This window comes from Notechis scutatus, chromosome 5 (genome assembly GCF_049901735.1).
Source record: "Notechis scutatus isolate UNSWTSFEM ecotype Mainland chromosome 5, rNotScu1.2, whole genome shotgun sequence".
In the NCBI taxonomy this organism is placed as follows: Eukaryota; Metazoa; Chordata; class Lepidosauria; order Squamata; family Elapidae; genus Notechis; species Notechis scutatus.
This window is the reverse complement of record NC_142013.1, coordinates 21,895,005-21,921,789: the sequence shown is the minus strand read 5'-3', so window position 1 is coordinate 21,921,789 and position 26,785 is coordinate 21,895,005. Positions and strand designations below refer to the sequence as shown.

Here is a 26,785-nt window from a genome sequence, read left to right as displayed (position 1 = left end):
ATGGATGATAGTTTACATAAAATAGTTTTTGATGCATTGGGTGTAGTATAAACTGTCTCCTAGCACTGAATGGGCAACATTTCCTTTCGGTAGAAGCTGGTACTGAATGTTGTCTTCTTACTGCCCGCCTAGAGTTCACCTTTGAAGAGAATGCATCAATAGAAATTGGCTTATTACCATACTGGCTGTCAAAACTTTTCAAAGCATGCTTCTCAATGGGAAACAGGGTCCTTCAGGCATTGTCCGCCTCTCTGCCTGCAGGAAAAGATTAATTCCTTAAAATTGTATCCTGACAATCCCCTTTCCCCTTTAATAGTACCAATGGGACTTAATTGGGCTGCCACAAAAATTGTCGAAAAAAGCTTCAGAGTCTTGTCAACTCAGACGTTGGGAAAGAATGATGGTGACTAATGAAAGCGGCACAGCACGGCATGGGATTCGGCAACTTGCCACTTTTCCATGCGCCACCATTAAGAAAGTAGGGAAAGCATGCGCAAAATTCCTTCCAAGCCTTTTAATAAGTAAGTTTACTCTGGTCGTGTGGCCAGGAGGAAGGCAGGAAAGAAGAAAAAAGAAAGCAGGCTTAGCATGGAAGGGTCAGCAACATTCTGTGCCATGGTCCAGTTAATTCCCCGTAGGAGATGCATTGGGGAAAATTTTGTCAATTTTTTTTCTCTATACCCGCTGTTCAGATCCAGCCCATTTTCAGGGTTGACTTTTCCCTCTGTTAGTTTTTCTTCTCACTTCAGATTTGATCCACTTCTGTCCTGTTTTTAAATATCCTGAAGACAGATAAACAGAACGCTAACTCCCTTGCATAAGTTCTTTCCTACGTTCTGTTGGGTTAGAATAACAAATTAAGAAGAGCATGTAGAATACAACTTCTGGAATTATTCCTGGTCTCCTTATTACTGGTGGCTATAGGAGGTTGCTATATTTTTTGCTGTATAATGAAATCATCTGGATTTTTTTTCCTCAAGGACTAATCATCATGTGTTGCCTTTGGTGTCTCTGTATATAAATGACTTCAAATATTTAAACAAGGCAGGTACATCTCTTGTTACTTATCTACAGTTATGTAGACTACCACTGGCAAGTTCCTACGTGCCTTATAAGAATTCCATAAATATCCATTTTTAAAAATATGATAAATTCAACCATCCATTGCTGGTAACAGGTAATAGCAATGATATATAGTTAAAACCTTATGAAAGAGCTGTCTTTTAACATTTCCGTAGTTGTTACCAGTAAAATATTTACTTTCAGCCACGTTTTAACTCCAGATGGCTTGACATTTTCCTGATAAATATTTATTTACCTAGTTTGCTGGTTTGCAAGTATGATTAGCAAATATATATGTATTTAGATGGCGATATGCAGTATCCATTTATTACATATAAGCTATCTATAGTACAGTCATCTACATTCTTAGCATATATCTTGGCAGTGTGTGTGTGTGTTTGTGTTTCTCTTCTATTGTCATATTGCTTCTATGTATATTTATGCATATGTGCTATTTCCTAGGACATGCTGAGTAAATAGGTTTTAGAATGGATCCCTTGTCAGAATTCTGAATCTGTACCCAATTCTCCCATACAGATGCATTGGATTCCTTTTCTGGAATGCTTTTCTCTCTAGCTCAACCTCTCATCTGGTCTACTTTTGAACCTGATCTTATTTGGGTCAGAGGGTCCCACCACATCAAATTTACTTCTGTTGTGTTTGGATAAATTCCTTTTACATTTTTTTTCAATATTCTGTTCAGAAGAATTAAAAAATGGACTCCTAATCTAGAATCGCTTTATATTATTAATTATCTGTAGATTTTATTTTATTTATTGTGTCGCAAATAAAGAAACTTTTTCTAACGTCTCCAGAGATATGGTCGAAATTCCATAATTTCCCAGCCAGGCTCCATTTGTTTATATTGTAAGATTTGTTTATTGTTGAATCCTTCTAGTTTCTATAGAGCTGCAGAAAACATACAGAAATTAAGCTAGAGAAGGATGACTTAGAATACGGTGTGAGAGCAAAATGAGTAAACTTAGTAGTTGGGAAAGAATACTTAATAACTAAAAATAAGTGACAGCTAGTTGGGATTCCACATCTAGTATTTTGTGTTGTTCTTCCTTTGCTTCAACCTTTTTGAGCATGTGCTGTTATTTAGAACTTGAGGAAGGAAAAGTACCAATGCCAATATCTGCCATAAATTACTTTCTTTTAACCATCGCTCTCATATTTGAAAATTGCTTGGGAGAATCAGAAAATGTGTTGACATTCTGCAAAATTGTTTGCTTGCATTTTAATTGTCTTAATCCATTATGTTTCTCTACTCTTGTATGCATCCTATATAGACTTATAGAGTATGCATAAACATATTAGCCTTCCCAAATCTGGTGCCTGCCACACATGTCAGAACTCCCAGAATCCCAGATAAGGAGATTTTTTTTCTTGTCTTTCTCAGTCATGCAATTATAGTCTGAGTGTAAAGCACTCAGAATAGTAAAACAGTGTTTTTCTTAAAACAAAGTTTTTCTTAAAATTCACTCAGCAGTGCATAATGAAACTATGCAATTTGTTTCCACAAATTATAGCAATGGATATATATCAGACAAACACAATACACAAGCCTGATGATGGCAGATGAGATTCTGCCGAAACGTTGCTACAACTTTAAAAACACAACTATAATAACGTGGGAAAATACCCGAACAAAGCTGAATACCATACATACATACATACATACATACATACATACATACATACATACATACATATTAAAATCCTTTTTAATGCTAAAACTTGGGGGATTCTGATTGAGGTTATAATTCAGCAAGTAGGGCATCTCTCACTTATATTTTCCCGTGTTAAAATTGCAGGATTGTATTTTGCTTCTAAAACCACAGCAGAAAGGAGAAAAAAAGGTTCCAGCCCTCTTATCTTCTAGCCTAGACATGGTATCCATTCCTAAGCTTTTATATAAGTAAGAATAAACCAATCTTATAACTACAGTACATGTGATATGTTATAGGCAAAATGTAATTAGAATTTCAGATGGCTGTAACTTGTAGTTTGTCTTTGAAAAGATTCATGGTCAATGAATTCATCATTCGCTATGAACCCTGCTAACTATTTCCAGAATCCATGGTGGCTCTTTTAATGCCAGTTGTTGAAAAACACTATTAGAATAGGATAGTTGTTGTTGTGGGTGCTTGTAACCTTCCAAGAGGCATCTAGTCCAACATAGGCTATAATGTTATCCTAGATAAAGTTTTCACTTTGCTTGCACTCTAACCTTTTATCTTAGCTTGTGAGGGCAAAATTATTATTATAAAGTAGAGGCCAAGGTTAAATTCCCAACCAGCTCTGATGTTTAGTGCCTCTCAGCCTAATGTAATAATAAAATTGGGGATGGTATGGAGAAAATTGTATTTCTCTTTTTGAAGAAAAATATGTTACATGTTTTCAATACTCCGACATTTATTTTAAAGAATTGCTAGGAATCCAAATTGGTGAGTTCCTCCCTGTCAAATTTAGTTTAGTCTTTGGAAAATATTATGATCTTAATAGTATAGTTGATCTCTGCAATTGGAAGGTCAAAATTCTGTAGTTTATAGTTTAGAGGAGACTTCTATAATTTTGGCATATTTTTCTTCTGGTAATAATTACATTATGTCTAGGAGATATGGCTTTTCAAAACAACCAACTCTTGCAGTTGTTCAGGGTGGAATGGATTTTTAGCTTCTGAGAATGTTCTTTCTCAGGCAGTTGAATACTGTACCTGCAATGTATTAAGACATGAGTTGGAATTTAATAATAAATAAACCAGACCTGAACTAATTTATATTTCCCAAACAAATACTTGAACTAGCAAGTCCTTTGCTTTTCACATGCCTCTCTGAATTTGGCAAAGCAATTCTCTGTCCTTAAAAATGTTTACATTAGATACAATTGAATTTAAAAAACGGCATACGGTGGTCTGATCAAAAGGAAAGCCACTGCAATTAAGTATCTTGATATGGTTGTCATATTGATTGAGGTCATTAGAAATGTAAGAGAGATACAGCCATGTTATTTATTCTGCTAACTTCCATTTGTGTCACAATTTGAGATATTTGTGATAAGTGGAATTCGTCTGCAACCATTAAAGACAGCCCATAGAGCCCAAAGACACAAAATAAATGTAAGGTTTCGTTTTCCTACCTTGTCACTGGACAATATTGTGCAACTTTTTAAAAAAAATCTGGGACCTGAAATTAAAGTGTTTGACTTGGTAGGAAAGTATAGCATCATTCTTTGGCCTTTTATCTTGAACATTACAAATTTTGCCATTTGTCTTGCCTTTGTAGGATTGAGAGGGAAGCTATTTTTTTAAAAAAAATAGGTATATTGCTTTAAAAATGGTAATGGTAACCTGTAATAAATAAATGTTACTTTCAAAGAAGGAAAGCTCACAAAGGCTTTGTATGTCTTAAGAAAAGCTTACAAGGAAGCAAGATATCAAATTAACACATTTTGGGCTAAAGACATTAAAATATATAATTTTAATTCCTGTTGCAACCAAAAATGAATATAATAAGACCATCTATTTAAATCACAGTTTCCCATAATATATTCCATTTTCTATTTAATGGACTTGTGGGCAGGAGACAGGGACATCATAATTTGTTTTTGCCAAAGAAGGCACTGGTACATATATCAGAGGAGAACTGGATTCAGGCAATTGTTTTCTTCACTTGAGGTGAAGAAGACCTTAAAGGCTAGTTTTTTGGAGTCTGAATAATGGTGGAAAAATGGTAGGGAGGGCTTATCACAATCAATGCCATTTTTACAAAAGACATTTTACAATCATTGTTTCAATTTCAAATATCGGCCAAATAATGTTAAGTTGAATCGTGTAAAGAATATTCTAGTGTAAGTATCCCTCTGAGGCATCCTTGGTGCTCTCTGAGCTTGTCTAGCACTGATGATGTTACCTAGTTTGGGTAATGAAATGTCTGCAAGAAAGCAGTCAAGCTCAGAGAGCACCAAGGATCATTTCAATCCTGAGCTACAAACATTCTCTGTTATTGATAAGTATCCTTCTATCCTTGGAAATACTACACTTATACTTTTCAGTTAGAGGAAAAAATCAGGCCTCTCTTTTTCTCCCTTGGAAGATGCTTTCCTCTCATCTCCTTACACATTTCCCAGATGTACTAATGTGTTTAGCGTAACATATCTTTCTGCTGATAGAGGCACATCTTTATCTTAAAAACAAGCAAGCAAAAGGATGGCTGCTGAGTATTTTTATTTATTTATCACTCCTCCCCAAGCACAGTAGCCAGTGTAAGCTTCCAGTAACATAAAGAACATATGCAGTCATAAATATGTTCTTAAACAGCTCAACTCTTCCATTAGCTAAAAGTAAAGCTCACAAAACGAACTCTATAGAATAAAAATGCTAACTTTTATATCATTCATCTATTTTCTACTAAAAAAACAAGCAAGCAGACAAATAAAACAACTGTATCCGTGCATTTCAAATGAAAAAAGACCTGAACCACTTGATCTCCATTAAGATATCCCATACAAAATAGATACACTCTGTCTATTTCCCCTTATTTCTAAGAAGTCCACCTTCATTTCTGAGGTCCCAAAGGTGCTTTTTCAGAACTGGTCTTTGTTTTTCCTTGAAGACATTTTACTTTTCATCCAAGAAGCTTCTTCAGAACTTCTTCAGAAGGAAGGCCCACAGAAGACTTGGTATACCTTAACAAAAGCTTGCAAGGATGCAAGGTATCAAATTAGCACCAAGAAGCTGCTTGGATGGGAAGCAAAATGTCTTCAAGAAAAAAGTCAAGTTGCCTTTTGAAAAAGCACCAACCATGACTGAGGATTTCCATAGTCATTCATTCTTAAATCCCTCTTAGTTTTTGGTTTTTTTTTACATTTAGGAGGTTACTTGCAAGCTTTCTAGAAGTATCTACATGTAAAAAAAATCTTATAGTCGTGAGATTTAGAATTATGTTTCAACCTTTAAAACATTTATCTTCTTCCAAATTCTTCTAGACATAGAGTTTGTGCACAGCACACTCGGCCAATCTAAACACTATAACCTAAGTTTCCTTCTCTAACAGTTTTCTCAGTTATCTGCAGAGTGTATCACTTTTAGTTCTGAGGTGCACCATTCCACATTTGCTTATATTTAATTACTCATTATTAGGAGAATTTCTTTGTAATTTCCTTTATTGACATTATTTCTTTAAATATTGCTACAGTATTTTGTAAAATCAGGAATCCTGCTGACTTTCAACTCTAGATACTGTTTCTTATCATTAAAAATGTGAGGGCCCAAGAATGTTATTTGAAAACCCTATTTTCATGCCTTCATTATAAAAACTATCCATATATTCTCATTTTTCCTTTCAGTTCTTTAATTATCATTCTTATCCCTAAGGAAGATGACATTTTATTACATGACCTTCCTCATTTGAAATTCCCAGTTCCATTCTGAACAGGCCAATGGCAGAGTTCTTTTTAAACTTTATAGCACTTATGGCAGTTGTCCAGTCCTTGGAGAGAACCAGATAAGAAAATGCTATGTTTTCTCAATTATTGTGAGCATCAAATTGGGGAAAGTTGGCTTAAACTTGTAAATCTGTTTAATTTTCATGTTATCAAAGAATAGTTTCCCACAGTGCTTTGTTTGTAGATTTAATTACTTGGGAAATTCTATCATTAGTCTTCATGTGCTAACTTTTATCTTTGGGAAAGCTTTTATTCAAAAGACTAAGCATTAGGAAAGTTTGACTGAAAAGGAAATTTAACTAATTTAGTCTAAGTATCTTTGGACAAAAGATTCTCATAGAGGAGATTGTTAAATCTTTTTACTTGAAAGATTACAGCATTGATTTACTTTACCATAGTATTAAAATAAATTGCTTACCTGTGAATAATCTCATTGAAACATAGATGATGTTGAGTTTCATCCATGTTAAATTCTAAGACTGATATTCTTCTGATAAATGTAAAATACTGCCAAAACTACAGTCTGTTTTCATTCCTGATTGCAGCTCATAAAGTAAAAAATTTAGACGGGGTCTCCACCAAATAGGGATTTAAAACTCTGGAGTAATTCACCAATGTGCCCCAGATAAGAAGAAACTCTTCTAATTTGTAAAGAGATTGGTCAATGTTGTCACCTTGTATATATCTATAACTAGATTTATGTCTGCATTTATTTGATTTATATTTTGCCTTTATTTTGTACAACTCAGGGCAACATAAATCTATTTCTTTATCTCTGTATAATTATAACTTTGCAGCTATGAGTTCTAAAAAGATATGGAGGAGGAAGAATAAAGCAAAGGACTGCTGCAAGCAGTAGGAGTAATATTAGCAGCTTTGAAAAGTTTGTAGATTACAAATGGATCTATAAATTGCGTTATTAATCCAAATCATTGAATTATAGTCTCTTTTTGCATGCCAAATTCAACTATTCAATGATTTGAAGGATTCAGTGGCTCCTTTCAGCAGTCTGTCCTCTGATTATCAGGTATCACATGCTTGATCAATGTAGCTTATTAGTAGAACCTATTAGTAAAGGGATAGGGATGGCCTTGAAGAACAGGAGAATGAACTGCTGTCAGACACTGTAAGTGGGACTGAGCTTGGGCCAAGAAAAGAACTTGAGAAAGCATTCCAGATAAACTTCTCCCTAGTTCACATGAAGATAAAGGGAGAGAGAAGGAAGTGCATTCATATTCACAAAATAGTGTTACTACAGTTGTTATAATAAAATAGCTCTGACCCATATGGCATTGGTTTGGTCTGGTCTACCTTGCTGAGCTGACACTTGCTTAGTGGGAGAACCTATACTTTGTAAATTGAAAGTCATTTTAAAAAATAAAATCTTTTCTTTTTATTCTGGATCTGATTGAAAGGTCCCTCCAGCCAATGTTCTAGTCTCATAATGGTCAGCCAAGAGAAACTCACATGCAGGACACAAATGCACAATACCATCTCGCTAAAGTTGGTCAAAGCTAATATTCCTATTAATAGAGGTAACACATAGCTGTCATAGATAGGCAATAGTAAAAATTCCATTCTCCAAGACTCCCTTTTAAAATCATTCTCCTCTCCCTTTTAAAAGCAATTCAACTTAGTAGACATCAATGCATCTTGTGGGTATTGGTTCACAAATAGTTATGCACTAGCTGAAAGAGCACCTCCATTTCTTTTGAAACCAATTGTATCATTTTTCTAGATTCCTCAGTCTGGTATTTCTGGGTTTTGTTTTGTTTTTGGGAAGCTCTAGTAGCAAATGATGAGAAATACTTTTGACAGAGATTCTGGGGAGACATTGATACAGAAGACAATATTGAACTAAGCAATTGAAAGTGTCTAAAACAGTTTCCTATGTTCTTTCTTCTTGAGTCCAGTTGCATTGTACAGACAACATAAAGACAAGAAGCTTAAAACAGGTAAAGCCTAATTTCTTCAGAGAGATCTGTGTGCACTATCCCCTCCAGACACATGATAGTTGGCAGTAGTTCCAGAAGCTCTGCAGAGCACTTGAATAGGAAATGTGTATGAACTATATTTGTGAATAAGGACAAAACTCTTTCAATATAGCAATTTCAATACTAGTCTTATACCTTTTCCCAATCCAATGCCCTCTAATTTCTTGACCTTCAATCCCTGTAATCTGCCAGCTACTTAAAGATGGAATTATGAAAGTTGATATCTCAACACATCTAGAGAGAGCTATCATATGGTATAAGAATTGGAAAAAATGTTTTTGGGTAATCAAAACGTTTTTAGCCTATTATTCTTGATGAGTCTTCCATCCACAGTGGATTTGAAGGAAGGAAGGATTTGGCATGTACTCTAACATCTGAAGTATTGGAGCAGGAAATTTTCCAGTGATTGCCTTTTTTTTTTTTTTCATCTGCAGTTCTCCCTTTAAAAGTCACACATAGTTTGGAAACTGACAGACTTTTTTCTTCTTCTTCCCCTAGGGTGTCTCCTCTGCAGAAGTCAGAAATAGTAGACATGGTAAAGAAACATGTGAATGCCATCACTCTGGCCATTGGGGATGGTGCCAACGATGTTGGAATGATCCAGACGGCTCATGTTGGAGTGGGGATCAGTGGCAATGAAGGCATGCAGGCAACCAACTCTTCTGATTATGCAATAGCACAGGTTAGATGCCTACAAAGAAACAGCTGCCATATCCTGTTGAAAGGGTGTTGGTTGCGTAGACAGCATAAATACTTCACTGCTGATCTAGAGGCCAAGCAAATGTCCTTTTTTTCCTCCTTTCCTTTGAGGATGCTGACTTAATGCAGAGAACTTGTAAATGTGTGCAATACCTTCCATTGTACTTGGCCAGGAGCCATTCCATCCTAAATGCTGAGGTTTCTTTTTTCCCCATCATTGTGTTTCTACCATATTTCCAGTAGTCTGGAAGATGACTCAGACATTGCAGCTGTCAAAATAATAGTTCCTCCTCCTCCTCCTCCTCCTCCCTCCTCTTCCTTTTATTCTTGCAATAGACATTTGTTGATCACCTGTCCCTATTCTACAATAGAGACTGCCACTCCTTTTTATTTTAATGATCTAAGGAAACGCTATGAAAAAAGTTGAATATTCTTTAGCTTCCTACTTCTGGTCAGGAGCGATCAGTGATAGGTTTCAGAGATGGTCAAGAACCACTGATTTTTTCAGTTGCCCTGATTTTGAAATTCTTTGATGGCATATAAGATTTTCTGATGCAGTGCCACTTTTAACTTATTATACAGAGCAGGGATGTCAAACTCAAGGCCTGGGAGCCAGATCCGTCCCACAATGTGGTTAGATCTGGCCCACAAAGAAACACTGAAGGGCTGTCCCCTGGCGCCTCAGCCCCGGCCCAGGTCATCCGGGCACTGATCTAAAACTTGGTGGCAGCCATCTGGGCCTGAACGCAGTCAACCTTAGATCTGCGGGGCTGCCCTGCAGTCAGCGAGGGGCCACCGCCGTCCCATGCAGACAATGGATCCCCAACCCCCACCCTGGGCACCACAGCCCCCCGATGTGAGCAATGTTGAGCTGGCCACTGCCACCCCAGCCATGCCCCCTGGGCCCCTAAGGTCAACCCCAAGCCTGATGTGGCCCTCAATGAAATCGAGTTTGACCCCCGATATAGAGATACCTGAATGCGGATAATTATAATAAACATATGCTCATATGATAACCATCATATCCATCATTCTGAGCTGTAAAGTTTAACTTTCATTATTCACTGTAAAGTTTATTATTTGGTATTGATTAATTACATCATCCCTGGTAATGCCATCCTTGCCTTCCGAAGTGAAACGTACAGGTTTAATGGTTTAAACAATTAAGCAGTGGTGATGGGCATTATCCAGTTCAGCGTCTGTTAGTACTTACTATGGTTCTGATTTTAGGATTCCAAAAGGCACAGTATGATAAGGGAAACATAGTTATATGGGAGTCCTTATCAATCCCTTGGCATTTATTCAGAGGTTATCAGTGAAAGACCCCATCATCACCTTTTTTTAATCTCTGGGATTGAAGGAATGGCTGTTAGAAGTAAATCAAGATCAGTTTATATTGCTGCAGTGTGTGGCTTCCTAGATAATATTAAACTCCCACTCCTATAATTTTTTTCTGTTTGCAGTGCCAGCTAAAACTGATGGAATGCAAATTTGTTTAAAAAGCAAAACAAACAGCCTTCCTAACCAGTCTCCAGACCCAACAACAGTGAGGTAGATAGGAATCCCTTTTTGGTGTATCCTTTTTCCTGATTGATACATCATCATGAAGGGAAATTGGTTTGAAAACAAGAAACAAGATGCTTCAATATTAATTCAAGCAGCCTTCCCAGGATTTCAGCCAGAGTCCAGTGTGAACTTTGGGAGCTACAATCCTGATTGCTTTAAGGGCACCAACTGAATTAGAGAGATACTTAAACATTTCCAAGATATCTTTCAAAGGAGCACATTATTTGTTTCTTGAAGACCTATCCAATAGCTTGAAGGAAATGTATTCATTGCAGAAGGCAATGCTTGTTTTAGTACGAGAGTTAGCCTTCTATCTCAAGAAAATCTAGGAATCTTAGGACTTAAGCTTGGAGTTCTTGAGAAGCTGAGATCCTTCAATATTGTTTCAGTTCAGGCTTCATGATTAACTTCTTCCTTTTTCCTTCTTCTCCGGGACAGATACAAGTCTAATCAGGCATTTTTGACAACAGCCTGGAGCTCTTTTTCTGTCCTATTGTCTGGTCTATTCTTATGGGTGCAAAGGCTCTGTAAAGTTACTGCCAATGTACAGTTAGCCTTGGGGGTCCCATTGTCCTGTTCTTCTTTGAGAAGATACCAGGATTCTCATCTGATTTTGATGAGTCCTGACCTATTCCTCCAATAAGAGGACTAGAAATTCCAAATCTGAATGCTAATATATCTAGGAATATTTATTTCTTTTAAACAAACAATATCTCACAGACAAAGATATGAACTATTTAAGAGTCCTTATTATTTTTAAGAAAGTTTAAAGTATATAGTGCAGAGACAACCCCTTCTGAACATATCTCTCATCTTCATTATAATGCAATCCAATGACGTATTTTTTTTCCCAGACTCCCAAAACCAAATAGGGTCATTTTTGAGGCAGTTCAAATCTTGGATGTAGATTTTATTGTTTTTAAAAGGAGGAATTAATTATGTCGAAGGATTACCTTTATTATTGAACTGCTGATAGAAATTCTAAATGAGTGAGTATTCATCTAGTTTCCCGAAGAAGAGACTACACTATTTGCTTTGTCTTGCTTCTCACATCCTGCATTTCACTGATGTAATAAGTGTTGGCAGTCTTTGGGATGCCTGAGGCAAACTCTGGCTGACCGCCACCTTGCGGTCTGACCAGATGTTGAATGATCCTGCAAGGTGACAAGCACCATTGTTTCTGATTCAGAATGAATCTCACTGGTCCTTTTCTAGACACATAACCACAAAAATCAGTATTTTTGTATGGAAATACGTGGGATGTATACCTATTTATACAGTATATAAAAATGGAACACTCTTTTAGTGGGATCATTTTTCTTCCTCTCAGAAAATGCATGCAGGCATTTCTTTAGAGTATATTCTTCTTTTTGGATCTTATTTTGTCTTAAGCTCTGCCGATATTTATTTTTTCTCCTACCTTTATTATTGTTTATAAATAACTCTAGGTGGCAAATGTACCCAATACTCCTTTCTCCTGCTATTTTCTTCACAACAGTAACTCCGTGAGGTAGGTTGGGCTGAGAGAGATAGAGAGTGACTAGCCCAAAATCACCCAGCTGGTGGGATTAGAACTCATGGCCTCTTGGTTGATGTTAAATTAATTGGTGTGTTATAATCCTTGGAAATTTTTGGGAATGCTTTTCGTTCCAAAGTTTCCTTGTGAATGAGGAACAGTGCTTTGAAAACCCAGAGATACAATATAGGAAATTAAAAGCTAGATTAGTATTGGGGAACCTGTATTCATATTCCTGCCCAGTATAAAGTCTGTTGAATTGCCTTAGCAAAATCATTGTCATTAAATGTAATCCTCATTGCAGGAATATTGTGAAGGTGAAAAGGTAGGAAATAAAATGCTTCTATATGACCCAGGATTCCTTGGACGTAAAGTAAACCTCGGAATGGTAAAAAAATATATATGTAGGAAATGTTAATGAAATGGTCATTTTTATGTAATCTGATAGAAACTTTCTACATTATTTTTGCTGAGTTATTTCCAATAAGGCAGAAATGAATAAACAGAAGCCCATAGGGAGTATATACCATCACCCCAACCCCTGGGACCTAATTTGTGCCAATCACTAGCACCCTGGGACTGTGCTGCAGAAATTCAGCTGCAAAATTGACTAACTGGGGGCAGAACTTTTCTTATTTTATTTTATTTTCTAAAACAGACAGGGGAGTGGGAAATTTCACTAGAAGTAAACTCCCTTTTTTTTTGGCAGATAGTTACTGATTGTTAGGAATGTTGGTGGGCAAAAAAGCAACTCCCAAAGATGAACAGCAGTTTGAACCAGTTGCCTGAAAATGGTGGAAGAAGTTAGCTAATACCTTTTATAAATACGAAGCAGGAGTTGGATTCAGTCACTCCTTTCAACTCTATTATTCTAAGGTTGCCTCTATATGAAATGGGAGGCACATAAATCTAATAAATATTAAATAAATGGATAAATAATTCTCTGATTTCCACCCTTCCAAATGTTCTAAGCATTATCAAAATCTAGCTCTTTTTTTAGCAATAACACTTAGACTTATATATCACCCCATAGTGCTCTATAGCACTCTCTTTACAATGTCAGCATATTGCAATGTCAGCATATTTCCCCCAACAATCTGGGCCCTCATTTTACCAACCTTGGAAGGATGGGAGTCTAAGTCAATCACCAGTCAGAATCAAACTCCAGACTGTGAGCAGAGTTAACCTGCAATGTTGCATTCTAACCACTGTGCCCCCATGGCTTTTAACAAAAGGAATATTTTCTGGTTCTTGAAACAATCAAATCTTCTTCTTCATTTACCTATCATATTTCCACAGGTACTGGGTCTACTTTTCAGATCAACAAATACCATTTCACAGGTTCAAACACAAGAACCATGTCCAATTGGATTATGTATATTTGTTTGTTTCTGGAATGTTCTAATAGGAAAAGGTGCAGTTGTACTCTCAGAGAACTTAAATGCCTACACAAAATAAAAGTGGACTGAATAAGCAGGGACATTATCATTCTTTCAGTGATATTACCAGTGGGCTGAGAGAGCAAATTTCTGCTCCTGGCTTAAAGAAAGTTGTCCATCCTGGTAGTTAGAGATTGTTTCAAGAAGTCCATTACTATTTTGTTATAGTTCCCTACATTTTTCAATGCCAAATTAGGTCTTGGCCCTTAGCCTCTATCTCTCATTCTTGAACCTATGACTAGCATAGGAGAAGGACTTGAACTTGTGTCTGGCCAGATTCTGTGGCTGCTGTTCTTCAGTTCTCAACATTCCTCATGATTTATTTATTAATTAAATTTATATGCCACCCATCTCCAGTGACTCTGGGCAGCTTACATAAATCATCATCACATATTTAAGCTGAAATTGGTGGGAGCTGTAGTTCTTCAATTTATACAAAGCCCCAGATAATTCTGTTATTTCACCATTACCTAAGTAAGTGTGTTTATTATTGCTGAATCTGCCAGGAATTCCTTGAGGTTTACAGTCCCAAGACGACAATTAAAACATCCATAGTAGGGTTGGTTATCTGTCTATGTCTATCAATCAATCCAAATTTGTAGCCCGCCCTAGTCCTGTCAGACTAAGGGCTTTGAATAGCAGAAAAAATAATAAGCTCAACATAAGCAATTAAAACTAAAACAGTCGGTTTCCTGTGATAGCCTAAATAGGCCCCACAATCAGTCTGAGCAAAACATTGTTTTAACTTGCTTCTGAGATATAAGTAGGGCTGAGGAGTAAATGACACCTTGTGAGGCTACTACAATACCAATTAAAACACATAGAATGGTAATATAATGATTTACTAGATCAATTTAAAAATTATATTGTAAAAACAGTCTAACCAATATCCAGAATTCTACACATTTGCCTGTGATTTTGTCAATGTTTACTTGGGAATAAGTCCCACATAACACATATGCATTTAATATCTGACTGCTGTTTTCAACTGAAAGGGATGCTATCCAGTTCCTTTCCACTACACATAGATTGTTGGATAATCATTTCAGCACATAAAACCCTCTAGAACTGTGTCTTTTAAATATCTTTAATCACTGCCATATGCCACTACTCTGACTATCATTTTTTAAATAACTATATGTCTATCTGTTCATCTACTCATCCATATCTATCTATCTATCTATCTATCTATCTATCTATCTATCTATCTATCTATCTATCTATCTATCTATCTATCATCTATCATCTATCTAAAGATGACAAGCATATCTAATACACCTGCCTCCTACTTTCCCCTCAAAATCAACCCTGTGAAGTGGCTGAGACAGAGTGACTCACCCAAAGTCATCAAGCTGGCTTTCCTGACTAAGAAAGATCTAGGACTCACCATTTCCTCATTTCTTCACCACTGCACCAGACTGACTCTCTGCCTAGGAAACTCATAAATTTAAGACAGCTTTTAGTCTAGATGTACAAAGAAGAGGCATTATACTAAAAACATAGGAAGATAAAAACTAGTTTTATGAATTTTTATGAAGGCAGGTTTGCATTTGTATTTTTTCCCAATTACATATAGTATGGAATTGAATCTTGTCACAAGATCATGATATAATGTTCTGAATATCCAAATGCCTAAGAAAAGTTACACTGAACCACAACAAAGGTGCATCTAATCTAGTATCCCACATTAGCCAATCATCTCTTTATGGGAAACCCACAAGCAGGAATTCAATAGCATTTCCTGTTCATGTTACTTACAGTAGCTACTTAAATTGGGACATGTGCTGCAATCAGAACTTAAAGCCAATAGAATGCTCCATGTTCAATATTCCAGGCATGTCCGCTGTGGTAAATATAACACTTTAGAGTAATTTAATCTAAGTTAATGTCACCAAGCAATGAATGGTCTAGAATTTAAAACTAAACACCATTTAAGAGTTGACAGTAATTTGATGGCACACAATTGATCTTTTTCCCTCCTAGTTTTCCTACTTGGAGAAGCTGTTACTTGTCCATGGAGCCTGGAGTTACAATCGAGTGACAAAATGCATATTGTATTGCTTTTATAAGAATGTGGTTCTTTATATTATTGAGGTAGGTAACATTCTATGCCTTGTTTGTTTCTCTTTCTTCATTGATAGTAGGAAATGTATATACTATTTAAACTCTCCTGTCTGTTTTTCTGTTTGTAATCTTCATTTGGGCAAAATGGTGCATTATAGGGCAACCATTTTTGAACCAAGGTACCTCAAATGGGCTAAATTAAAGAATGCATCCAAAATTCAGGACTTATGATTCCCGGGGAATCTTCTAGGATCTTCATACAGTTTATTTGCAAAGTTGTGGTCGCTGCAGCATTGCAACAGTTAGCTGCAGTCATGTGATCATGATTTCCAACTACAATGGAATGGAATGGAATGGAATGGAATAGAATAGAATAGAATAGAATAGAATAGAATAGAATAGAATAGAATAGAATAGTGATTATGCTTATGATCTACTTTGGGGAATGAGAAAGGTAGATGAGACCTTAATGAAATTTACAGATTACATTTTCTGATTTTTCCTAATTTCAACTAAATCATAGTCACTCTATAGCAGTTTAAAAATGTAAGGGGAGTAGCCTTCTAATGGCATCATCAGTTGTACAGTTTGGTCCTCTTTACCTCCATTGCTTTGCAGTAATCTTTGCCTTAAAACTGTTATGTTTAATCAATTTTCTAAAATATGAAAGCTGAATATACTATTGTACCATTGAGGTGAGATATGGTATCGGGAGATAGTCTGATCATAGTTTCTACATGCATATAGAATATAACTGTGATTTTCAAATTTATGCTTCAGACTTCTTTTTGACTAAATACATTTTGCATAGCATGTAGTTTGGCATGTTGTGATTCCAAACGCAGTTCTCAAGTCACAATGGCTGTAGGAATTGATGACAGATGCTATTTACAAATATTCTTGTGTCCATAGGCTTGTTAAGGGGAAATGTTGGCTTGGTCTGTTTATGGTTCTTTTCCAGAAGATTTTAGCTTATGTATCTTTAGCTTTTTCTCAGGTTCCTGTATATGCTTAGCATGACAAGTGGTCCCAGATTTCTAATTCTTACTACATGGAATTTTTTAAAAATCAGCTAAATCCATCCACAGTTTCAAACAGGTTTTGTCAATCTAAGCAAAAAAATATCCAGCTCGGTCAGCCGCTCCGTACTGGTCATATTGGCTGGTGATGATGAGCATTGTAGTCAACATATCTAGGGAGCCCCAAGTTGTATAAGGTTTGATAGGGTAAACAAACAGACTGATTGATAGACAATAGTTTTCTGTGCTGTTTCCTCTACACAAATCTCTTCATTAAACCCCTGTGGGATTTACTGAAGCCTAAAAATGCCTAATAGCCATTCACTGGATTGGAAGTTTAAAGATGTAGAATTTCTGCTTGCTCGTATGCATATACATGAATATATTTATGCAATCCATGTAATTAACTTAAAAATAGAAAAAGGCCTTTTTTCCATACTGCATTTATACTTTACAATAGAAACCTGGAAGCTGAGGACAGGTGCTTGTTCAAACACTGCCATGCAGGTATTCCATGTCTGTTCTTTATTGATTTCATAAAAATAGCATTAAAGTGAAGTGACTTAGCAGGTGTCTTGTTCCACCCATGACTGCACATGCAGGGGACTGAATGGGGTGTTTTCAGCATGCAAAATGTGACCTCTACCACTGTGTTTTAGCTTTGGGTTACTAACACCCTGAACATAACTCACTTAGCTAGCCATGTTTTTCTACTTAACTGTATCTGAGGCTTCTTCATGACCAAGATAAATTGGAATGAGTGCTGTGGGTAGCTGAACCACAAAAGAATACCATTCTTAAGGTGATTCATGTCTTTTTGATTCTTCTTATAAAAGGGGAGATTGTTCTAACTGATGAAGTTTGAGGATAGCCAGGAATTATAGAAGGTTAATTTTAAAAAAGAACAAACTAAGGTTAAATAAACAATGAGGAAATGTCTGAGAGAAAGGGGAGAAATCTATGCCCTTTGAGATCAGTGGGGATATATTTCAACTTATTTCTCAAGCCATCAAAATGTATAAATGTTTGCTCAAGAATGGAAACTGATGGCAGCTCCTAAAATCATTTACAAGAACTGAATTTTTGTGCAGATCAGCACATCTTTTCAAAATGTAGTGAATTTTTCAATGCCCTTTTAATTCTTACATTATACTCTAATTGTACTTTATTCTTTATTAAGGATAGCAATAGCAATAGCACTTAGACTTATATTTTACAGCCCTGTCTAAGCAGTTTACAGAGTCAGCATATTGCTCCCAACAATCTGGGTCCTCATTTTACCAACCGTGGAAGATGGAGGGCTGAATCAACCTTAAGCCTTGTGAGATTTGAACTGCCAAATTGCAGTCAGCTGGCAGTCAGCAGAAATAGCCTGCAGTTCAGCACTCTAACCACTGTGCCACCATGGATTAGGGACATTCAGGGTTCTTCCTTGATTATGATCACATGAAGGTTGGTCTATCTAAATATTTAAAACAGAAAGGAAAGAAGCCAAGAATCAAACTAGGCTTTTGTTTTAACATGGTTACAATTTATTTTTATTTCACATATGCTTACTTCAACTATAGTCTGTGATAGATGGGATATAGCCTGCTTTACCAATTAAGCTGGCTTCTTACACTTCTGTCTCCAACTAGTCTAAGGGAGAGTTCCAAGCAGCCTTGGTAAAACTATCAAAAGTTTTTAAGAATTCAATTTAGCCCTAGGAAATAAATATTAACACTTGCTACTCAGTATTGGATTATGATTTTGGTTGCAGGATGCAAGGACTAAATCAAACATTAATCTGTCAAGCTACTGTCTGTTGATGAACAACTTCAAGATTTCTGCTGTGCCTTTTCAGGACTATTTATTTTAAAATCAGATTGAATACAAATAAGCAACATTTCAAATGGAATATTGTTCTTTAGCTGCCGTGCAGCTGGAAGGCAACTTTTCTGTGAAATTGGACATAGGGCTCCTATATCTCAGTAAAGCAAAATATTATAGCAGCCTTCCACAATCTGACACACTCCAGATGTTCTGGATCCAACAATTCCCAAAATTCCCAGCCTGCCTCAGTATCCATGCTGCTGGGTATCCTTGGAGTTTCACTTCCAATTAAAACAAGAACTGCCAGATCAGAGAAAAGTAAATTATAGTACTATAGTGAAATTTGGAAATTTTAAGAAATATAATATGCTACATCACCAAAGCCTACATGTTTTCAGCATATATGATGATAAAAGAAATGATCAGAGTAGTTCATCCTTTATTTATTTTCCTCAGAAAGAATAGAACCTGCTTGGGATTTTAGATACTTATATATCCTGATAATATTTGGCATTTAGTATCCAGTTCATTACATTCCTTGTTCCATAACAGGGTCATTCCGCCCAGAAGGATTTTAAATGTATGAATCCAAGATTAAGATCATTTTTATTTTAACAGTTATAAAATTGTACCTTCAGAAAAATATTAATCTAATCACAACATCTCTGGCATAATAAAGACAGGAAGCTAGTATCAGAGGCTTCAGAGTTCTTAAATATTAGTTAAGATGCAGTAACTCTTATAACAGCACATTTGTAAAATAATTTATTCTCCTTGAATGTAAACCATATAAATATAAACCATATCAATGAATTTGCAATCTGACAAAAAGAATTAAGTGAACAGACTCATCCGAAAGAGACTGTCTGGCATATTGGACTAATTAGGCTGTAATTCTGTAATTTAAATTGAGAAGCTTCCACCATTACAATTTTGTTTTAAAATGTGCTGTGTCAGTAAAAAAGCTTAGATAAGTTTGGCAAATTGGGCAATTTTTATTGAGACTGAGGAAGAAAGAGTAAAATTTATTTCATGCCAAATATTATTTTGATGGATTAAATGAAACTGCTACCAAAACAGATGGAACAGTTTGAAAAGGCAAACTTCTTGGACATATTGGTCTCTGAGAAGAACAGTGTTTGCTAGCTGAAACCATCATAGGTGTCCAGTTGCTAATTTATGGGGCACTGATGAATATAGAGATTTAAAATTTTCAGAAATTTCAGAGCCACTGGAGGAAGTGAGTCTTATCTCTTGAGAAGTTATTTTACTGTCATTTATAACTGTCTTAGTGTTTCAAATTGAATTATAGGTCAACATTATAAAAAAGCAACTTCTTGATAAGAATTTCATTACCCTTCTGGCTGAGAATGTTGAGGTTTGTAGACAGAAACACCAGGGGGCCATATGGTTGGTAAAGGCTCTTCCAAATACACAAAAGTACATTGTATTATGAAAAGGAATTGTCCTTTGTCCTGCTTAATTTTTCTCTGCAATAAGAGCATAGAAGCAGAAGAAGGATTCTGTGGAAATGAGCCAATTATTCATCTAATCCAGCATTTTGTGTTGTCTTGTGGAACCAGACTGCATTCAGAATTTTCATAAACAAGTATCCCTTTTCCATTGTTGCTTCCTAGCAATTGATATTTGTGTGCTGTGATTTAAAAAGTATAAAAATATCAAAACTATAGCTGTTGATAGAATAGCATAGCAACGATTTTTCCAATCTCCTTTAAAATATTTCTAAATTAGTAGCCATCACCAATCTGATAGCAGGGAACTCCACAGTCTAATTTATACATCACATTAAAAAATCTAATAGATAAGCAAATAAGCATTTACCTCTTTTAATCAGTCCCATGTCTTCCCATATTTAATTCAGGGGTGATCTCATAGTGGTCTCTTGTATTTATGCACATGGATTTCCCTCTACAACACATTGTCTTCCAAAGGTCCTTTTTCAAGAGGCAACAGGACTTTCTTCTTTTTCTTTGAAGACGTTTTGTTTCTCATCCAAGAAGCTTCTTCAGCTCTGGTGGTTGAGAAGGGAAACGTCTTCAAAGAAAAATCAGAAAGTTCAGTTGCCCCTTGAAAAAGCACCGTTGGGATAGCCATGACCTGGATGACTGAGAATCCCCGTAGAAAACATGGTGCCTCCAAATAAATTCTGATTAGGAGGAAATGTTGGTATCTCTTACAGACCAGGTCTTAGGAGAGTATCAGCCATATCTTATGCAAGAGCTGGTAGTGAGCTTTTCTCCAAATGTAGAAAGAGCTGGCCCCAACTCCTCCTTCTAAAGAGGGAACATAACTCTCATTGCAGAGGTAAGAAGCATTAAGCATCTGATAACATGTAGAGGTGGAGATGTAGGTGGAGGTGTCTTCCTTGGCAGATTTCAAATAAACTGACTGTGGCTCTCATTGTTCAGTGCAACTGGAAATTCCCCAATGTATTTTGAGTCTTCAGCATATAACTCCAGAAATCTGAGCTATGGAGATATTGTCTTAACCCATCTATTTCACTTGTATTGCTACCCTAAGAATCCTGATATAACCTGCAAGGGAATCTTGACTATCCCACTATTAAATTGCTTGGCTTCCCTCTCTCCTTCTTTTTCTTAGCTTTTGTTATCTTTGCCTTTAAAAAAAAAAAAAACCTTCCTGAAGTGATTTATACCTCTGGTGTGTATAAACCAGGATACAGTGTGACATTAACAAGTAGCACCATTTCCCTGCTTTTTTTTATACCTCTCATTGCACACTTGGAATTGATATTTTTCCATTTGATCTTTATTCTCACAATTCACATGCTAGGAAATAATAGCATCCTGGCTGCCCAGCTCAGCTGGTCTCAGTTAACACCAAAAATAGTTACATGCAATGACACTGACTGCCATCAAATTCCACCAAGGCAAATACAAGTTTAATCTCATTGTTCATCAGGGCAATCATTACTGCCTACACTTCTGTAGCAATCCCTAAGCAATGCATTCCTGATCCAATAGAAGGCACTTTTCTATACCTTTTCCCAGTAGAGACTTGGAATTTCACAGGAATTTGACCAACATCCTTATTACCTCAGTGGGCTTGATAACGATGCTTACAACTAGCATTGGGAATATCTTTACTTATGAGGCACTCAAAATTGTTGTTCGTCTATCACAGACAGATCCACCGCATAAATTTCAGCTCCTTCCATGTCAAGATTTGGAGGATTCCACATTTACCTTCTTTAGAGCTAGAATATATGAAGTTTTTGAGGCTTCTATTTCAGCTAAGCAAAGCTACTTTGTGAAATATTTCAAAATATTTTTCTTACTCCTTTAAATGGGTTCATTGTGTTTGTGATATTCCTCTAAAATCACAAGCAAGGTATCTTGATCGTTTGCTCCATAAAGAACTTTTTTGCAGCCATTTTACTATGTTATCCTTAATCCACTTGCATAGCATTTTAAGATTCACCTTTACCATTAATAGCTCCGTGTTTCCTTATTCTTCACAGAGATAAAATTCTCCTTCATTCAGATTTTGCCTCTTCCTACAGAGTCCATCTTTGCATTCCATTTAAGTCAAGTTATTATACCACCTGCCATTTTTCCTAACTGTTAATTTTAAGGATGGGTTATCCAATACTTAACATTCCAAAGAGACTAAAGAGACTTTTCAAGGTTCATCTAGGGATGAGATCTTTCTTTCCAACAAGATATTCATAGCCAACAAGCTTTGTTACAAGCTTGCCAAGCAACAGTGCCCTCTTCCAATCCATAGGCTGTCTATAACAGAGGTCCCCAACTTGTGGGCCATAGCTCACAACCAGACCACGTAATCTTTTTTTTTTTTCATTTATTAAAAAAATCCTTTGGAATTGGGACATGGTTTTCATATCATAAGCACTGAAGCCACAGTAAATATTACAATTGTCTCCAACCTGTTACTATACTAAAAAAAGATGAAATGTGCATGATAAAAAAATCAGCAGATTATTCTTCTCTAAACATTGCAGACCTAGATTTCTTTTAAAAAATATTTTTATTCCTTATACCACAGTGGAAAACTAATTCAATTAAATGCTGACTAATAATCAAGCACCTTGATCCAGCTTTGCTAATTAACCACCAGAGATGTTATTTTATTTTGGGATTTTATAAAGGCATATCTAACCCAGTTTTGAAAGACAAGTTTAGAAATTAGAGCAAAATGCGGAGGTTATATATTCTCTTAGGGTGGCAGAGGAATATCTTTTGTTCAATACTCAGGATGGAAAGCTGCAAGGGGCAGGTTGCTTCACATTCAGTCTTTTCTCTTTCATAATATCTAGCAATCCAAAACGTATGCTTCTGTGATCTGAATTTCCAGCCAGTTTCTGTGACGGACTGTGTTTTTATAGAAATTTCTATTTATTATAGTAGCTGTGTTGCTATCTGGTTTTTTTAATTGGCTCTTCTCCCTTGTTCCTGTCCCCGTGTATCTTGCTCTTCTGGTAAACACAGAAGGGCTTCTGCTTGCAATAAAACTCTGGCTGTGATAGAATATGCCAGTATAGCAGTTTCTGGAAGGAGAGGCGGACTCATATGCATTCAGTACATGCACTGGGACTGTACTTTTTCCAGTCATTTTAACGTTATAATATATTGTGTGTATGGGGGGGGGGGGGATGACTTCTAATATTTGGAAAGATCTGGCTACACTTGCAGTTTGGACAGTGTTTCGGACATCATTACTAAATAACAGCTGTTATAGGCATATCCAGTTCTAATGCAAATATTATATAAGGAAAATAGAAGAGACTTAAAGATCAAAATAACTTTCCCAAGACAGAATGCAACTACAGAGATGGACCTGAACCTGAACAAATAACAGATGTTCTCCCTCAGAAAAAACTTATAAAAGTCTTCAGCCCCAATTTTTTCACTTAATTTTTCAAGACATAAAAGGAAAAGGAACAAGGCCCTGAAATCAAGCTGCCCTGATTCCATCTTTTTCATTTTTTTTCCTCTTCATCACATGAGCCATCTATACTTTTTATTCATACCAGACCTGTCTGTTCAATAGTTTGTGCTCCATCTATGGCATTAAGTTCTTTGCTTAAAAAGAGGAAAGTCAGTGCAGATGCTTATGCCCTTATTTCATAGTACCCAACATGATGTACATGTCAAAGCCAGGGAGACACAGGTTCTTCTCCATCCAAATGTTCAGTGGGAAATGTTCAGTGGGAAATTATCTCTCTCTCAATTTATCCTTTCACAGAGTTGTTAGTGTGTTGGAGAAATAGGAGGAGAAAGAAAGGAAGGAAGGAAGGAAGGAAGGAAGGAAGGAAGGAAGGAAGGAAGGAAGAAAGAAAGAAAGAAAGAAAGAAAGAAAGAAAGAAAGAAAGAAAGAAAGAAAGAAAGAAAGAAAGAAAGAAAGAAAGAAAGAAAGAAAGAAAGAAACCCTGTTTCCCCGAAAATACAACCTATCCTGAAAGTAAATCTTAGCTTGATTTTTACATGTGCACCCAATATAAGCCCTACCCCCCCCCAAAAAATAAGCCCTAATTAAGATCCTGCCCACTCCAGAGTGCACGGGAAAAAATTAAGCTAGGGTGGGGATGGGTAGTGGAGCTGCACAGTTGCAGCCAGGCCTGGCACACCCCGACACCTGCCTTGCCGGCCCATTTCTTCTGCAGCCAGCAAAGCTTTCCTAAAGGCCTCTGTAGCTGATAACAGAGCCCAAGATCGATCTGGAGCTCTGTTATTGGCTGCAGAGGCCTTCAGGAAAGCCTTGCTGGCTGCAGAAGAAGAAGTTCCTGAAGGCCTCTGACACTGAGGTTAGTAAGTGGATGACATTTCCCGAAAATAAGACCTGGTGCCTTTTTTGGTGGCAAAAAAATTAACAAGACAGGGTCTTATTTTCGGGAAAACACAGGTAGGTAGGTAGGTAGGTAGGTAGGTAGGTAGATAGATAATAGATAGATCAATAGATTTGTATGTGAGTGTGAGGGGGGGGAGAGGGAGGGAGGGAAGGAGGGAGAGTTGTGCTTCTACATGCAACTCTTCTTAGTAGTGTATTTTCCCACAATGGCTAGTTCTAACTTTGAGAAGAACATTCCCCATGGAAAACTCTCAGCCATGTGGTCCCTGCCAATGTTTTATTTAATTCCTATCCAACCAAGCCTGCTGCTAGACTCTCCAACCAGCAGAGTGCTCTAAGGGGCATTTTCTCAGATCAAATAAGATTTAAGATTAGTGTAAGTATGAACAGACAATGCACTTGATTGCATTCAGAAGCAAAACCTGAGACCAGTTCTATTTTATTACTTGTGTGTTCTAAAAATAGAAATAAAACTTAAGAGATCTATAATCAGATCTACATTTTTCGCAACCATAACTGTTGAACTTGGCTGGAATCTTGGTATGCAAAGGAAGTTTATTCAGTACATCCTTCATTCAGCTTAACACCTTCCTTAAGGAATTCATTTTCAACCACACAATACATACAGAAAGATTTGGTATTTATTTTATTTATTTATTTGTCAAGCAATTATAAGATAATATGTATAAGTATAAACATAGTTATGAATACATGAAATGGATACATATAAGAAAAATAAAAAGAAACAATAGGACAGGGATGGTAGGCACATTGGTGCGCTTAATCATGCCCTTTGACGATATTATCAATATCGTCAATATTAGCAATATCGTCAAAGAAGTTACTTGCCTGCCTTGTAAACAAACCTCACTTCTGATGCATTGAGCATTCTTGGTCTCCCTTGCTGGCTTCTCCTCCTTAGCTCCTTGTTTTTACAGTCCTGATTTGCTTTCCCACCATCACACACTGGGTGCTCCCTACTCTCCTGGAGTCTAGTTGAAACACTATAATTACTTTCACAGACAGGCCAATTTATTTGCTGGCCAATTCACCTTTTCTGAGCTCAGGGCTGTATCAGAGAAAAACCCTGTGCATTTTCCCATTAGTGTTTACTTATGAGTACTCCTGTCATCCATTCTCCTAAAGGAGCTCCTTTATCTCTTCTCTCCCTTTGCCTTCTCAAGTTGTGTTTGATTTACAGGTAGACTTTTTCACATGTTAAAGCTGCACTCCTTTCTCCCTAGCTCTTTCTCAGTTTAAATTTCCATCTTGTTTTCCTAAGCTAAGCATTTCCTTTATCTTTCTCCTAATTGTCGATTTCAGGCTTGGTCTCACTGAGCCAAACTGGTCTGCTTAGACAGAATCCCTAGGTTTGCTCCTAGCTTGGTCTGTTTTTGAACCTCACAATCCTACATTTTTTTCTCATTCTAAATTTAATTTCCTCCTCCTTCTCACTTTTTCAGGATAACCTCCCTTCTCCTGTTTCTGTTTCTGTGTTGGTGCTCCTTGGTTAACTAAGAAGTCCCTTATCTCATCCTGTGATCTAATTGCCTTCTTTCCCCCCTTTATCTCTGCATCCTCTTTTCTCTTTTCTAACGTCCTGTTAATTACAGATCCCGGACATGCAAATGCCTTGGCACCCAGATTATTTCCTTGATTCTCACAGCAACCCCTTAGCAGTTTGTGTACAAAAGGCAACTCTAATAAACCCACACATCTCAAAATTAATAAGTTATGCAATAATAAGTTACAAGCATTGTAGTTAAGTACTTCCAACTGCTGAGGGGTGTCAGCTAAACCCAGGATTCAGTTTAGGCTTGGTGTGTTGAAGATAGAATGTACAATGGTTGATCTCCCATTTCTCAACCATAACATCCAGCTGTAACTTAACCAGCTACTATCTTTAAGCCAAATACACAGAGCCGGTAGTAACTGGAAAGTGGAAATGAACAAACCTGAGCATGATCTTAAAGCGGCATTGTTACATTTTCAAAAAGTAAGTGGCAACCAAATGCAATGCTTATAATTGAAGGAGATGCACCCTTAGAGAGCCCAGTAACTTTGTACACTATAAGCCATTACTAACCATCAGATGTCATAGCAAGCTGCCACATAACTTACCAATTCCTTTTTGCCAATCCCAAAAAGTTTGTGGTGAGAATCGGACACTTTGCAGGGGTTGTGTTGTTCCCCTCCACACCAAAATGAAAAAAATAATAATCAAGAGGCATAAAAGGATCAATTGAAATTGTGGCAAGCAGCTCCATGCACCGTAAGGACAGCTGATCTTTCTCCTTTTCTCTGCATACCTATGGG

At 36.7% G+C, this 26,785-nt stretch overlaps 1 protein-coding gene and 1 long non-coding RNA gene across 29 annotated transcripts in view; one reads left to right on the top strand and one right to left on the bottom strand.

The window, feature by feature from the left end:
- ATP8A2 (ATPase phospholipid transporting 8A2) overlaps positions 1 to 26,785 on the top strand; it is a 367,147-nt gene that overhangs the window by 189,506 nt on the left and 150,856 nt on the right. For all 28 annotated transcript variants that reach the window (XM_087966309.1, XM_087966285.1, XM_087966283.1 and 25 more), the window contains 2 exons: positions 9,003 to 9,186; positions 15,708 to 15,818. In XM_087966309.1, the coding sequence (XP_087822435.1) occupies positions 9,003 to 9,186; positions 15,708 to 15,818 (295 nt within the window). The remainder of the gene's footprint in view (positions 1 to 9,002; positions 9,187 to 15,707; positions 15,819 to 26,785) is intronic.
- LOC148130398 (uncharacterized) lies at positions 17,976 to 26,772 on the bottom strand. Its single transcript, XR_015749746.1, has 3 exons — positions 26,591 to 26,772; positions 19,976 to 20,109; positions 17,976 to 18,269 (listed from the first exon to the last, which is right to left on the bottom strand). It is a non-coding gene; the product is annotated as an uncharacterized LOC148130398 (long non-coding RNA).